At 44.6% G+C, this 12,811-nt stretch overlaps 1 protein-coding gene across 1 annotated transcript in view; it reads left to right on the top strand.

Annotated features, from left to right (window-relative positions):
- Positions 1–12,811, top strand: part of adamts7 (a disintegrin-like and metallopeptidase (reprolysin type) with thrombospondin type 1 motif, 7) — a 79,718-nt gene that overhangs the window by 44,411 nt on the left and 22,496 nt on the right. The window contains exons 15-16 of the mRNA XM_084108486.1: positions 90–334; positions 2,255–2,402. Coding sequence (XP_083964612.1) covers positions 90–334; positions 2,255–2,402 — 393 coding nt within the window. The remainder of the gene's footprint in view (positions 1–89; positions 335–2,254; positions 2,403–12,811) is intronic.

The raw sequence follows: 12,811 nt of genomic DNA, 5'->3' as shown, positions 1-12,811 counted from the left end.
ATATAACATTACACATTTGTTTTCTTTCTGCTTCATTTGTTTGAATAAGCTGAGGTTTTTTTTTTTTTTTTTTTTTTTTTGTCTCCCAGGCTATGTAGACATAGGCCTAATTCCGGAAGGAGCACGGGATATCCGTATTGAGGAAGTCGCAGAGGCTGAGAACTACTTGGCATTACGCAGTAATGACCCCGATAAATATTTCCTGAACGGTGGCTGGACGATCCAGTGGAATGGCGATTATAAGGCAGCAGGAACAGTATTCACTTACGAAAGGACCGGGCAGCTGGAAAACATATCTTCCCCCGGACCGACCATGGAGCCGGTGTGGATTCAGGTACTGACTTCCATGCATTTGAGCAGAATCTAGTATGTCATGTTTGGGGGTTTTGGTTTCAGAAGCACCTGCTAAAGTGTTCTGCTAAACTAGGTCACAGTGTAGTGAATTGATGCCTGAAATGTGGTTTAGAGTTTAAATAGAGGCCTAAAATGGTAAACATAATTTAACATCTAACATTTGTTGCATGGCATGGAAAGGTATACAAACAACTACTTATATGATAAAGAGAACAGACTGTATTATCCAGGGAAACATTTACAGCTTCATAACAGACAACTGCAGATTTCTCCTAACACAGAGCCTTATCTGCTTATGTAAAGACTTCTGGAAAAAAGGAACTCATCTTTATGGAATTCTTCTTATTCTTTTTTTTTTTTTGCACTTTATTTTACAGTACGTGCACTTACAGCGTTCTTACCTAAGAAAGTACTGGGAAATATAATGTAACTATATGGGTTAAGGTTAGGTTTAGTAGGTTCAAGGTTAGTACTTAGTAATTACCCAGTTATTGCAATTACTGTCATAAGTACATAGTATGAACATGGGGAACATGACTGTGAAATAAAGTGCTATGGTTTTTTAATAAATGCGTAGTTCATTGTATATCCATCAACAGTAAATATTTGAACTGAGAAATCAGAAAGTGTTTTTTTCTGACAGGCAAAGGGAAATCAATGGATTTGCATCAAATTCTGCTCAGCGGGAAGTAGCTTTGTGATATTTTTCAATAACAAAAAAATTATGTATGATTTTATTCCAGTCCTTGTTTGAAAAGCAAAAAATGTAGTGACCTTATTGATATTGAACTTATTGCATAAAAGGCTTATTCCATATTAATCATTAACAGAGTCTGATTATTAATATAAAATATGCATGCTTTTCATGTTGTAGTGCCATTAAAGTGAGGACACCGTTTATTAGGGATTTAGGCTAGTATGTCTAGCAGAGAAGGGGCAATCTAGATAAAGGACTTCCTCCCACTGAGCGATTTGAGGCCTTTGGCTCGAAGCCTTTGCGTGGGTGGGAAAGAGGGACTTCTACAGCAGCAGGAGGCAGACAAATGAAATCTGGAGTAAATTCCTCTTATCACTCTCTTTTTAAAAAAAAAGTCCCTTGTGGCTGAGAATAGCTTACAACCTCACATTTTACTGTTTTACTCTCCTGCTGTCTCAGTGTGTTCACACTTGTAGTTTGGTTGTCTTGGTTCTTTCAGGCCAAAAAAGAAAATGATACATTTAGTTCTGGTGCGTATGGAAGCTTGTTTCCGCCACAGAATAAAAAAGGTAATTGTGACTCTTTTTTTTTCACAATTGTGAGTTTACATCTCAGAATTGCGTGATATAAAGTCGCAATTGTGAGTTATAAAGTCAGAATTGCATGATATAAAGTCACACTTGTGTGTTATAAAGTCAGAATTGTGAGATGTAAACTCGCAATTGCGAGAAATAAACTCGCAATTCTGACTTTTTCTCAGAATTGTATGTTTTTATCTCGCAATTCTGATTTTATAACACACAATTGGGAGATATAAAGTCAGAATTGCGAAATATAAACTTGCAATTGTGAGATAAAAAGTCACAATTATCTTTTAAAATGTTTTATTCTTATTTTTTTAAAATGTTTTAACAAGCTTCCATAGGTTCGCTTGGCATTCACACTGTCAAAACTAGATACAAAACCAAAAAAAAAAACTGCTTTCATGACGTATATTTTGCAATAGAACTTACCGAACATCCAAACTGGGTGACTGGTTCTTCTTTAATTTAGATTCATATTTACATTATCATATACAATAATTATCATATAATCTTGATATATTGATATATGATTGTATGGGCATTGTCCTAGATTCTAGGTCTGAGATTTGTGTGTTCTTGTGTCAATATTTCTCTTTAATCTGCCCTCAATGTTCTCCAGCTGCTTTTTCAGGAGTTGAATCCTGGGGTGAGGTACGAGTACACCATAAGCAGAGACACGCTTGTCGTTTCCAACAACGGCACTGCTGTCTCTTATTTCCAGTGGATTTATGGGAGTTGGACAGAGTGCAGCGCCACATGTGGAACTGGTAAGGAGTCGTCTTGTTGTTGTACTCTTTCACTTTTAACTTACACTCATGCACAACTTGAGCCAATCTTGACTGATCTGCCTCACCACTTTTTATGTATTTACTTTAGGTAACTGCCCTGTTACAGTTTCATATTATACTAAAAAGTGCAGAAAATAGCTGAGTTGCTCAGTCTGGCTCAATTGCTAGTTTTCAGCTATAAATTAGCTCTCTGGCACATATTGCTTTCTCAATAATTGCAGACAGACAGCGAACTGAACTGTCCCGAATTAAACTTTATAGGAAACAGACTTTGGACAAGCTGATGCTCAAATTTGTGTTGTTAAAACATCCCAGCTCAAGCAAGCTTCGATACATTGGAAAAAAGACTTTAATAATGGTATAATATGGTCTAGTAAGGTGCTGTCGCATTTGCTGTAGTGAAATCCAGTCATTTCAGTCTACATGATGGGGAGGTGAAAAAGTTCCTCATGTAGATTTTAGGGGTTAAACAGATCGTAGTTGATCCGTGATCCGTATGTACGCATGTGATTTGCGGATTAATTCCAAAGGTTAACCATCATAGAGGGAAGGTTTATCATTTGCGCGTGTTTTGTCTTGCTAATTTAGTACTCGCGCGCTGTTATCTGTGCGCACACACAGAGAGGCATGTTTCGCGCAAACACGGAATTGATTCTTCTTCCACATCTTCTTGCCCTTGAACAGACAAATACACACGAAATTATGTCAAAATATTCTCGAGTCGAAAACACAGTCGGTTAAGTCTTAAATGGACAGTTGAGAAAGAAATCTGGTGTGTACCATTATATTGGATCCATGCATTCAGTCTTAAAGTGACAGCAGCCTAATATTCTAGTCTGTGTCATTAATGTTGGTCAAACAACAAAACACAGCTTTAACAGCTTTAATCTACATTTAATTCATACACTATTATTTTACATTTAGGGATAATTATTACATTTCTTTACCTGAACACTACAGTTAGACCTTTATTTGTAACTGTTATATTGAATTATTATCTATGCGCCTTGTACCTAGTGTATTTGTTCTTATTTTTTTACTGACTCCCCCCATTATTTAATTTTTTTCTTGCTGTTCCAAAAAACGATCTGATCCGTGACTGAAAAACCGTAATATGATCCGAACCTTGAGTTTTCCGATCCGTTGAATCACTTGCAGATTTCTGTTGTCTTCATGTTGGCCACACAAATTCGCAGCGTTGCTTGCTCACATGCTTAGTTTGAAAGTGACTTTTGCGTGAGCGGTGCTTCTTGCATCGCTATGTTATTGACAATGGACTTTTTTTGCCCCGCACCAAATTCCACCAAAAATTCACTAATGTGACAGTCTTGGTGCTCAAGTCATTCCCAATATTTAGGGTGCTTTCACACATGGTTTGATTGGCTGGTCCAAACCAGAATTCGATTACTCCCCCCTCCCTCTTCCCCCGCTGGATTGTGTTCACTTTATATTATTTATATTATATTTCATCATCAACACAGCAGCTGTTTACCTCTTTCTTCGTAACGATGACGCAGGAGAAGGTGGCAAAATGCATAGCATTGCTCACCACACTTTTATATTTTGGTTTTTGAATGTTCTAAATTTGTTCTGAAGAATGCGGGAGTCCAGCAGAAATGAGCGCGCAAGATGCACATAAACACACAATAGTTTTATTAAATCATGTGTCATCAATAGCGATTCACTTAGTACAATTGCATTCATATCAGCTGCGAACCGTACCGCAGAACACTTTTTTTATGCAGACTCGGGTACGGTTTGTGTAAACACACCCAAGTTCGGAAAACAGTGTTCACGTCATCCAAACGAACCGAACTCTGACGTCAGTTGAACTCGGGTGCGCACCAAAAGTGCTAGTGTGACAGCAACCTTAAAGTCCCACTTTAGTCAATCATTTTATACCTGAAAACTCATCTTTGATCACCATTGACGATCACACGTTGATCTGATTGGTTACAAGGTAGTTGTGACGTCAGAAACACCAGCGAATTCAAACCGTGTCTTTGGTTCACTGCAGTTTTAAGGAGAAAATACTTAGCAGTGGTTTTGACTTATGAATTTACACATGATTTGTCTTAAAGCACATTAAAAACACAACATTAAAAGCTGGAATTTCATGAATACTGTGTATGTAGACATCTTAATGATTTGAAGTACTGTTTTTTGTATACTACTTAGTTGGGGAAAGAGGGAAGTTTAGATTCCAGTTGGATTGCACCGCCCACAGTGAAACATCATTGGTTCAAAATCCTGCTACACATAGCTCTATGATAAACATCAAATATACTCTGATTGGCTCTGATCGATTTCATGCATAATTTCACTTTCATTGGTATGACGTTGTTGCTGGAAACACTTAAGACAAATTATGGCCTTTCATAATTTTCAGCAACAAATGGGATCTTTAGACTTGTTGTTCTCTAATCAAGAATTCAGAGAATGTTTAATGGTTTTTAAAGTGTGTTTAATTTGACCCAGGGATCACCGCGGTTTTTTGTGTTGTTTTTTTTTTTGGTCAGCTGGCGGGTTAATCTGCTAAGCATTTCCAGTTAATGATGTTGAAGACCTTTTAAAATCTGCCGCTGTTGTTATGAATGTAATTAGGAGCCATGCAGGGAGAAATACTGTCTTCAGTGTTTAAGTACATTTGAAGTTCACAGTGTCGTTCATACTCAGTTTAACATATTGCTTAATATTGACATATTGATTATCAAAGTGTAATTATGATAAACATCCTGAGAGTTTTTACAAGCTCTTTTTACAAACATCTTTTCCTCATTCCTCATATATGATTCTCACTGCTTATGTAAGGATGACTAAAAAGAACAACTACTACTTCTAATTTTGTTACATATTTCATTTCTTTGGATCTCATAGACCAATATTTAATCTGAAAAAATGTAACACTTTTTTTTTATTTGACAAGGCAGCTGAAATCACAGGCTCAAGGATTTGCATGTAACTGCACTCTGCGGGAAGCAGAGCTTTTATGGTAAATGTACCGTTTAAATGATGTATTCAAAACAGGGATTAAAGTTTTATGTAGAGCTCTTTTCATTTAGAGATAGAAAAGTACAAGCGAATGGATGGGTTTTGTTGTCAGAAAGCTGTGATAATGACAGAGTTGGTAGAAATTATTTAGAGAAGCTGGTAGTTATGAAGCTGAACCAAATGCATACAACACATTTATTTGTTAATCATTTCATTTAGTTTTGCTAATAGAAAGAGGTTCTGAATATCTCATCCTTTGTATACATGAGGTTCCAGAAACCTAAGTTGGACAGGGTCTCTGATAGAGTTTCTTAAAGGGGTAATGACATGGATTGTTTTTTTATTATTATTTTCATATGTTCCTTGAGGTTCACTTATGATGTTAATAAAGTTTATTGCACAATAAAAAAAACAAATATATATGCGGAAAATGATTCTTTTCAGTATCAGCACCCACTTGCTATTGAAAACATTATGCATATAAAACCGTCATTTACAGACAAGGCATTATTAAGCGTGTGGAGTACGTCAGAAACTGAACGCACATCTGTATACTGCATCAGTGTAGACAGCATCAGTCATTATAAAGGTTTCTGTTTGTTTTGTATTTGTATTTGTCAGTGTAGGCAAATGTCTGCCATTAAGCGACTGAATGCCAGGAGGCGGAGCCTATAGTGCATTCATGATGTAAAACGTCTCGGTTACGTATGTAACCCTCGTTCCCTGAGTAGGGAACGGAGATGTTACGTCGGATGACGACGAATGGGGTTTCGCTTAGAAAGACTATCACCTTCGAGTATATAAAACGAGCCAATGGCAATGAAATGCCATGGGTCTGCGGAATTTGCATAGCGTAGGTCTGCCCCCCTCTGGGGGTATATAAGGAAGTACTCTGGCAACATGCAAATATGTCTTCGCTGAGGAGCCGAGACTGAACTCAGGCGTTCCCAGCGGTACAGCGGAAGTGGCAGGGAGACGTAATGTCTCTGTTACCTACTCAGGGAATGAGGGTTACATGCGTAACCGAGACGTTCCCTTTCGTGGTCACTCCGAGTTACGTCGGATGACGACGAATGGGGTCCCCAGTCTAATCACGCCACCTCAGCTGTCTTCCAGTGCCCTGTGTAAGTCTGAGCTCCCTGGCGTGAGACTAGCACGGACGAAGGAGTCCTACTTAACACAGGAATACCAAGGTACACTGGGAAGCATATCTCAGAGGAAATATGCAATTATGCCCAGCCCGAAGGGGGTGGACTTAGAATACACATATGACCCCGAAGGGCTCTGGCGTTGACGTTGACAGTGCTGGAAGAGACTCAGGGCTTATTAGGCTCACCTGAGGAAAATATTGCACGTATCCCGTCCGTGGAGAGGAATGGCGAGCAAGCAAAGACACCTGAGCAGAATCTAGTACCGGCTAGTTGAAGTGAGTACATGAGCAGAAACTGGCTCCACTCGGAGATTATAGAATCTCGCAAATGTGTTAGGTGTCGCCCAGCCTGCAGCTCTACAAATGTCTGTTAGCGAGGCGCCATGTGCTAAAGCCCAAGAGGATGCCACACTCCGAGTGGAGTGGGCCGTCACACCAAGGGGACATGGTCGACCTTGCTGCTGGTATGCCAAAGCAATGGCTTCCACTATCCAGTGGGACAACCTTTGCTTGGTTAGAGCCTTTCCCTTCAGCTTCCCACCATAACAGACAAAGAGCTGGTCTGAGGTCCTGAAACACCACGTTCTGTCTACATAAGCACGGAGGGCGTGTACTGGACAGTGCAGTGCCAAGGCTGGGTCTGCCTCCTCCAAAGGCAGTGCTTGCAGGTTCACTACCTGGTCTCGAAAGGGTGTGGTAGGAACCTTGGGCACATATCCAGGCACGTGAGAGTTAGCCGGCCCGAATTCCAGGCACGCTTCGTCAACCGAAAATGCCTGCAGGTCCCCTACCCTCTTGATGGAGGCCAATGCAACCAGGAGCGCTGTCTTAATTGACAGGAACTTAAGCTCCACTGATTGCAGAGGCTCAAAGGGAGCACTCTGCAGGGCAGTTAAAACCACTGAGAGGTCCCAAGAGGGTACAAGGGGAGGACAAGGAGGATTCAGTCTCCTCGCTCCCCTCAGGAACCTGATGATCAGGTCGTGCTTTCCCAGAGACTTACCATCAACTGCGTCGTGATGTGCGGCAATAGCGGCAACATAAACTTTCAGGGTGGAGGGAGACAGCCTTCGCTCCAACCCTTCTTGCAGGAAGGAAAGCACGACACTGATCGGGCATTTCGTGGGTTCTTGATGTTTAGAAGAACACCAGTTGACGAAGAGGTTCCACTTCAACGCATAGGCATGTCTCGTGGACGATGCTCTAGCGGAAGTGATGGTAGCCACCACCGCTGGTGGTAGGGTACTCAAACCTGCCTGTCCCGTCCCGTCCAGGAGCCACACGTGAGGTTCCATCTAAGATCGGGACGAGGGTGCTAAAGGGTGCCCCGTCCCTGAGAAAGCAGGTCCTTCCTCAGGGGAATTGGCCAGGGAGGTGCTGTCGCGAGGAGTACTAGTTCTGAGAACCAGGTCCGGTTGTGCCAATACGGGGCAACCAAAATGACCTGCTCCTCGTCCTCCCTGATCTTGCGCAAAGTCTGCGCAAGGAGGCTCACTGGGGGAAACGCATACTTGCGTAGGCCCCGCGGCCAGCTGTGCGCCAGTGCATCCGTGCCGAGCGTGCCCTTGGTCAGGGAATAATACAGGTCGCAGTGGGACGAGTCGTGGGAGGCAAACAGGTCTACCTGTGCGTCTCCGAACTGATCCCAAATCAGCTGGACCGACTGGGGATGGAGTCTCCATTCTCCAGCGAGAGGCCGAAGCCGAGACAGCTCGTCGGCCGCCTGGTTCAGGTCTCCCGGGATATAAATGACTCGAAGCGACCTCAGATGCTTCTGACTCCATATGTGGAGGTGGTGAGCGAGTTGCGACATACGGCGGGAGTGTAGACCACCTTGATGGTTGATGTACGCTACTGTCACGGTATTGTCTGATCGGACTAGTACGTGCTGACCCTTGAGCAGCGCACGGAAGCGGTGCAGGGCGAGACGTACAGCCAGCAACTCGAGGCAATTGACATGCCAAAGGCATGTCCATTGCACATGGCGCCCCAGCCCGTGGTGGAGGCATCTGCTGATCAGTGTTTGGAATAACGCCGTTTAAAAGAACGGCGTTAGGTAACGACGTTATTTTTTCAGTAACGGGGTAATCTAACTAATTACTTTTCCCGTCGTTACAACGCCGTTAACATTACTGGACGTTAAATGCGGTGCGTTACTATGCATTGATTGAATAAACAGTGTATAATCCGAACGCACCCCTGGCTCGCAGCCTCGCACAGCTAGTGAGGAGGTGGGTTAATAACGAGGTAAGCGATTATGATTGGCTAAGGCAGAGTCATGTGTTTCATGGTAGCCAATCAGAGCCAGTGTTTTTACACACATGCCAGCACACGCGCCACACACACACACACACCAGCTAAACAGAGATTCGATCTGTGCATACATTTACACGGAGAATACACGGTATAAAAATAAATAAAAACTTGCGTGCAAATTAATTAATTTAATGCGGAACTACTGTTAGATACGCGAGAGAGAGAGAGAGAGAGAGAGAGAGAGAGAGAGGCGCAGGCGCGATCGAAAAGTCGCAAAGTGTTTACTTGTGTGTGTGTGTGTGTGTGTGAGGCGCGGACGCGATCGAACAGTGGAAACATAAAAACATTCCGTAATTTTGTTTATACAGGACATTCAAACTGCAAAGTGTGTAACGCTTGGACCGGATAACTCGAGAGAAATCGAGGGAAGAAAGAGCTTGAAGGCGGAAAAGGCTGTATCACGCACATTTAATGATAAGTGCACAGGCAATGCAATCCTCTCATACATGAGAGCTACTCTTTCTTAGCGTCACTAAACTTAGTCAACAAATAAAATATACAGGAAAAGGGTAGAGCACGTCTAGCATCTACAATGGTCTCAACTCGTCTCCTACAATGTCATCACGCATAGTACACATCATGAGTGACGTAACCATCTCTCTTAAAGGGCACACTGCACTATAATGTGATAAACATGAATACACAGTAACGATCGTTACAAGTGTTTCCAAATTCTTTGACATATAGCAACTTTTTTTTTTTAACAGTAACGCAAATAGTTACTTTCCCTGGTAACGAGTTACTTTTATTATAGAGTAATTCAGTTACTAACTCAGTTACTTTTTGGAACAAGTAGTGAGTAACTATAACTAATTACTTTTTTAAAGTAACGTTCCCAACACTGCTGCTGATACAACAACATGCCGGGAAACTCGTTCTAAGGGCACTCCGGCCCGTAGAAAACTGAGGTTCTTCCACAGGGTGAAGGTCTGACGGCAGGCTGGAGTCACTGGGACTTGGAGCGTGCCGTGTTGCCATGCCCACCTCGGGACTCGATCGCGAAGCCAAAGCTGAAGTGGTCTCATATGAAGCAATCCGAGCGGCGTTACGGCGGCTGCGGATGCCATATGCCCCAGGAGCCTCTGAAATAATTTCAGTGGAACCTCACTCTTGTCCTCGAATTGGCGAAGACAAGTCAGCAGTGACTGCGCACGCTCGCTCGTAAGCTGCGCGCACATGGCGACCGAGTCGATCTCCATACCGAGAAATGAGATCCTCTGCACGGGGCAGAGTTTGCTCTTCTCCCAGTTGACCCGAAGGCCCAGACGAGCTAGGTGCCGGAGCACTAGGTCCCTGTGTTCACAAACCTGATCTCGAGAGTGAGCTAGGATCAGCCAGTCGTCGAGATAGTTCAGGATGCGAACCCCGTGTTCCCAGAGGGGAACAAGGGCTGCCTCGACGACTTTCGTGAAGACGCGAGGAGACAGGGCTAGCCCGAATGGGAGAACCGCGTACTGGTATGCCCGCCCCTCGAAAGCAAACCGTAGGAACGGTCTGTGTCGAGGTAAGATGGAGACATGGAAGTAGGCGTCCTTCAGGTCGATCACTGCAAACCAATCCTGCGGCCGCACGCACTGGAGGATGCGTTTGGCCGTGAGCATCTTGAACGGCAGCCTGTGAAGGGAACGGTTCAAGACGCGCAGGTCGAGGATTGGCCGTAACCCACCGGATTTCTTCGGTACAATGAAGTAAGGGCTGTAGGGCGGCGCGCACTATGGTCCGAGAACTCTGTGTGCTCAGGATTGGGGGAATCAGTTCTTGGAGAACAAAAGATTCTCCCCCGGCCCTCCACCGGGGGAAGGAGTGGCCCTGCTACCATCTCCTGAGAACTGATGGCCAATCCTGAGCAGCCCGTCTCAGGGGCGCCGCTTAGCCTGGCGTTTAGCGGGGCGCGGGCCGGAGAGGGCTGTGGCGCCTTCCTGCGGCTTCCTCCACGACGCGGCCCGGGTGGAGGCTGCTGCTGGGGCCGTGCGGGAGGGGCGGGAGCCGCAGGAGGGCGCCCTCGGCGGCGAGCAGGCTGAGGATTCTGTGCCGACGGCTGGGTGGAGGCAGCAGCGGGCCGTCGGGGCAGAATGTGCTTTATTGCCTCAGTCTGCTTCTGAGCGGTCGAGAACTGTTGGGCAAAGTCCTCGACCGCACCGCCGAAGAGGCCGGCCTGGGATATGGGGGTGTCGAGCAGACAAGTCTTCCAGGGCCGCGTGACCTCCTCATGCACATCCGGGAAGAAAGGTATTGGGGTTGGACGCCGACGAGGATCGGCGGCCGCACCCAAAAAACAATCGTCCAGCCGCGAGCGCACTGGATCGGGTGGCGGGGACCACCCGAGCCCAATGGCCGCGGCTGCCTGGGAAAGCATGGCCGTCATCTCGGGATCAGACTCGGACAATGCTGGCACACCCGAAGGTGGCAGCACAGCCGAATCCTCACTTCCCGAGGACTCCTGCCCACCTTGTGATGCAGCGATCGACATTGCATCCTCTTCTGGAGCGCCAAACGAGATTCGCGGGGCCTCCGTAGAGGGACCAGCGGTCTCAGTCTGGACACTCGCGGGTACCAGCGCTGGAGAGGGGGGTGTGGACCGTGGACGAGTCGGCTGTTTGTTCCACACCGTTACCCTCAGGTCACCCCGGCCACCAGCCGAAGTACAGTCTCCCGGGGAAAGGTGGGTGGGGGGACTCTCACTCGAGTGAGCTCATTGAGTCTCGACCGAAGCGCGGAGATGGTCATGTTCCCACAATGAGAACATGATTCATCCACAAGCGCTGCTTTAGCGTGATCAATGCCCAAACACACAAAGCAGCGATTGTGCCCATCAGAATTAGACACATTGCGACCGCAACCAGAAGTGCACGGGCGAGGCATCTTTAAAAAGACGTGCCGCGTGCAAGCTCTTTTGTGAGAGGAAAAACTCTGTGGATGTTGAAGCGGCCAGGGAGAAACACACTATCTGTCAGATCACTGATCAGATCAGCAGGGTAATGTGCACTCGCTGGAATCGCCGTCACACCAACACCGGAGAGTTCGCTCGTCTCGAAGATGAAGAGATAAAGAGTAACTCAGGATTCGGGCTTCTATGTGGAGTGAAGAATAGCTCTCGGCTCCGAAGCAAAAACATATCTGCATGTTGCCAGCGTACTTCCTTATATACCCCCAGAGGGGGGCGGACCTACGCTATGCAAATTCCGCAGACCCATGGCATTTCATTGCCATTGGCTCGTTTTATATACTCGAAGGTGATAGGCTTTCTAAGCGAAACCCCATTCGTCGTCATCCGACGTAACTCGGAGTGACCACGAAAGGGAACTATTGGTTGATGTCTTGTTCTGGGGACGGGCATATGCAAATATATTTGCCTGTGTGGTGTCACAGATCCCGTAATATCAAAAATGAGCCATTTTTGGAGCTTGATTAAATTATTTTTTTAATGAGGAGAACGTTTTAAGCTATGAAATGTGCAGGATGTTTTTAATGGTGCAAAGACCTCTTATATGTCAAAAGATCAAGGCAAATTTGAATTCTTCTGTCATGACCCCTTTAAAGTCAATGCAATGCTGCTGTATATTTTAATACTTTACTCAAGTGACTCCTCTTGAAATTAAAGTCAATTTTATTGATTCTCGTTGATTATGATCAGTGGATAGTTTCCCATGAAATGCCATTTGTTTGTCTTTAGCTAAATGTGTTCTTTGCACTTTGTAAAATGTATTTATTTTATATTTTGCTTTTTGCCATCAACAGCTCTGTTAAAGGTTTTTGCACAGCACATATATTTTTTTAATTAATAAAATATGAAAATGAAGTAGAATATTACAAAAAAATGTGCCCATATCTACCCCAAGAGCACCATTCTCGATAGTTCTGAAGAGTTGGAGTGAATATGATCATTTTTAGATGCAATTAACCGCTGTTCATCTTTAATTTGACTGAAGTG

This window comes from Abramis brama (genome assembly GCF_963993115.1).
Source record: "Abramis brama genome assembly, chromosome: 3".
Classification (NCBI taxonomy): domain Eukaryota; kingdom Metazoa; phylum Chordata; class Actinopteri; order Cypriniformes; family Leuciscidae; genus Abramis; species Abramis brama.
The sequence above is the reverse complement of the archived record's forward strand: the minus strand, read 5'-3'. Positions and strand labels throughout refer to the sequence as shown.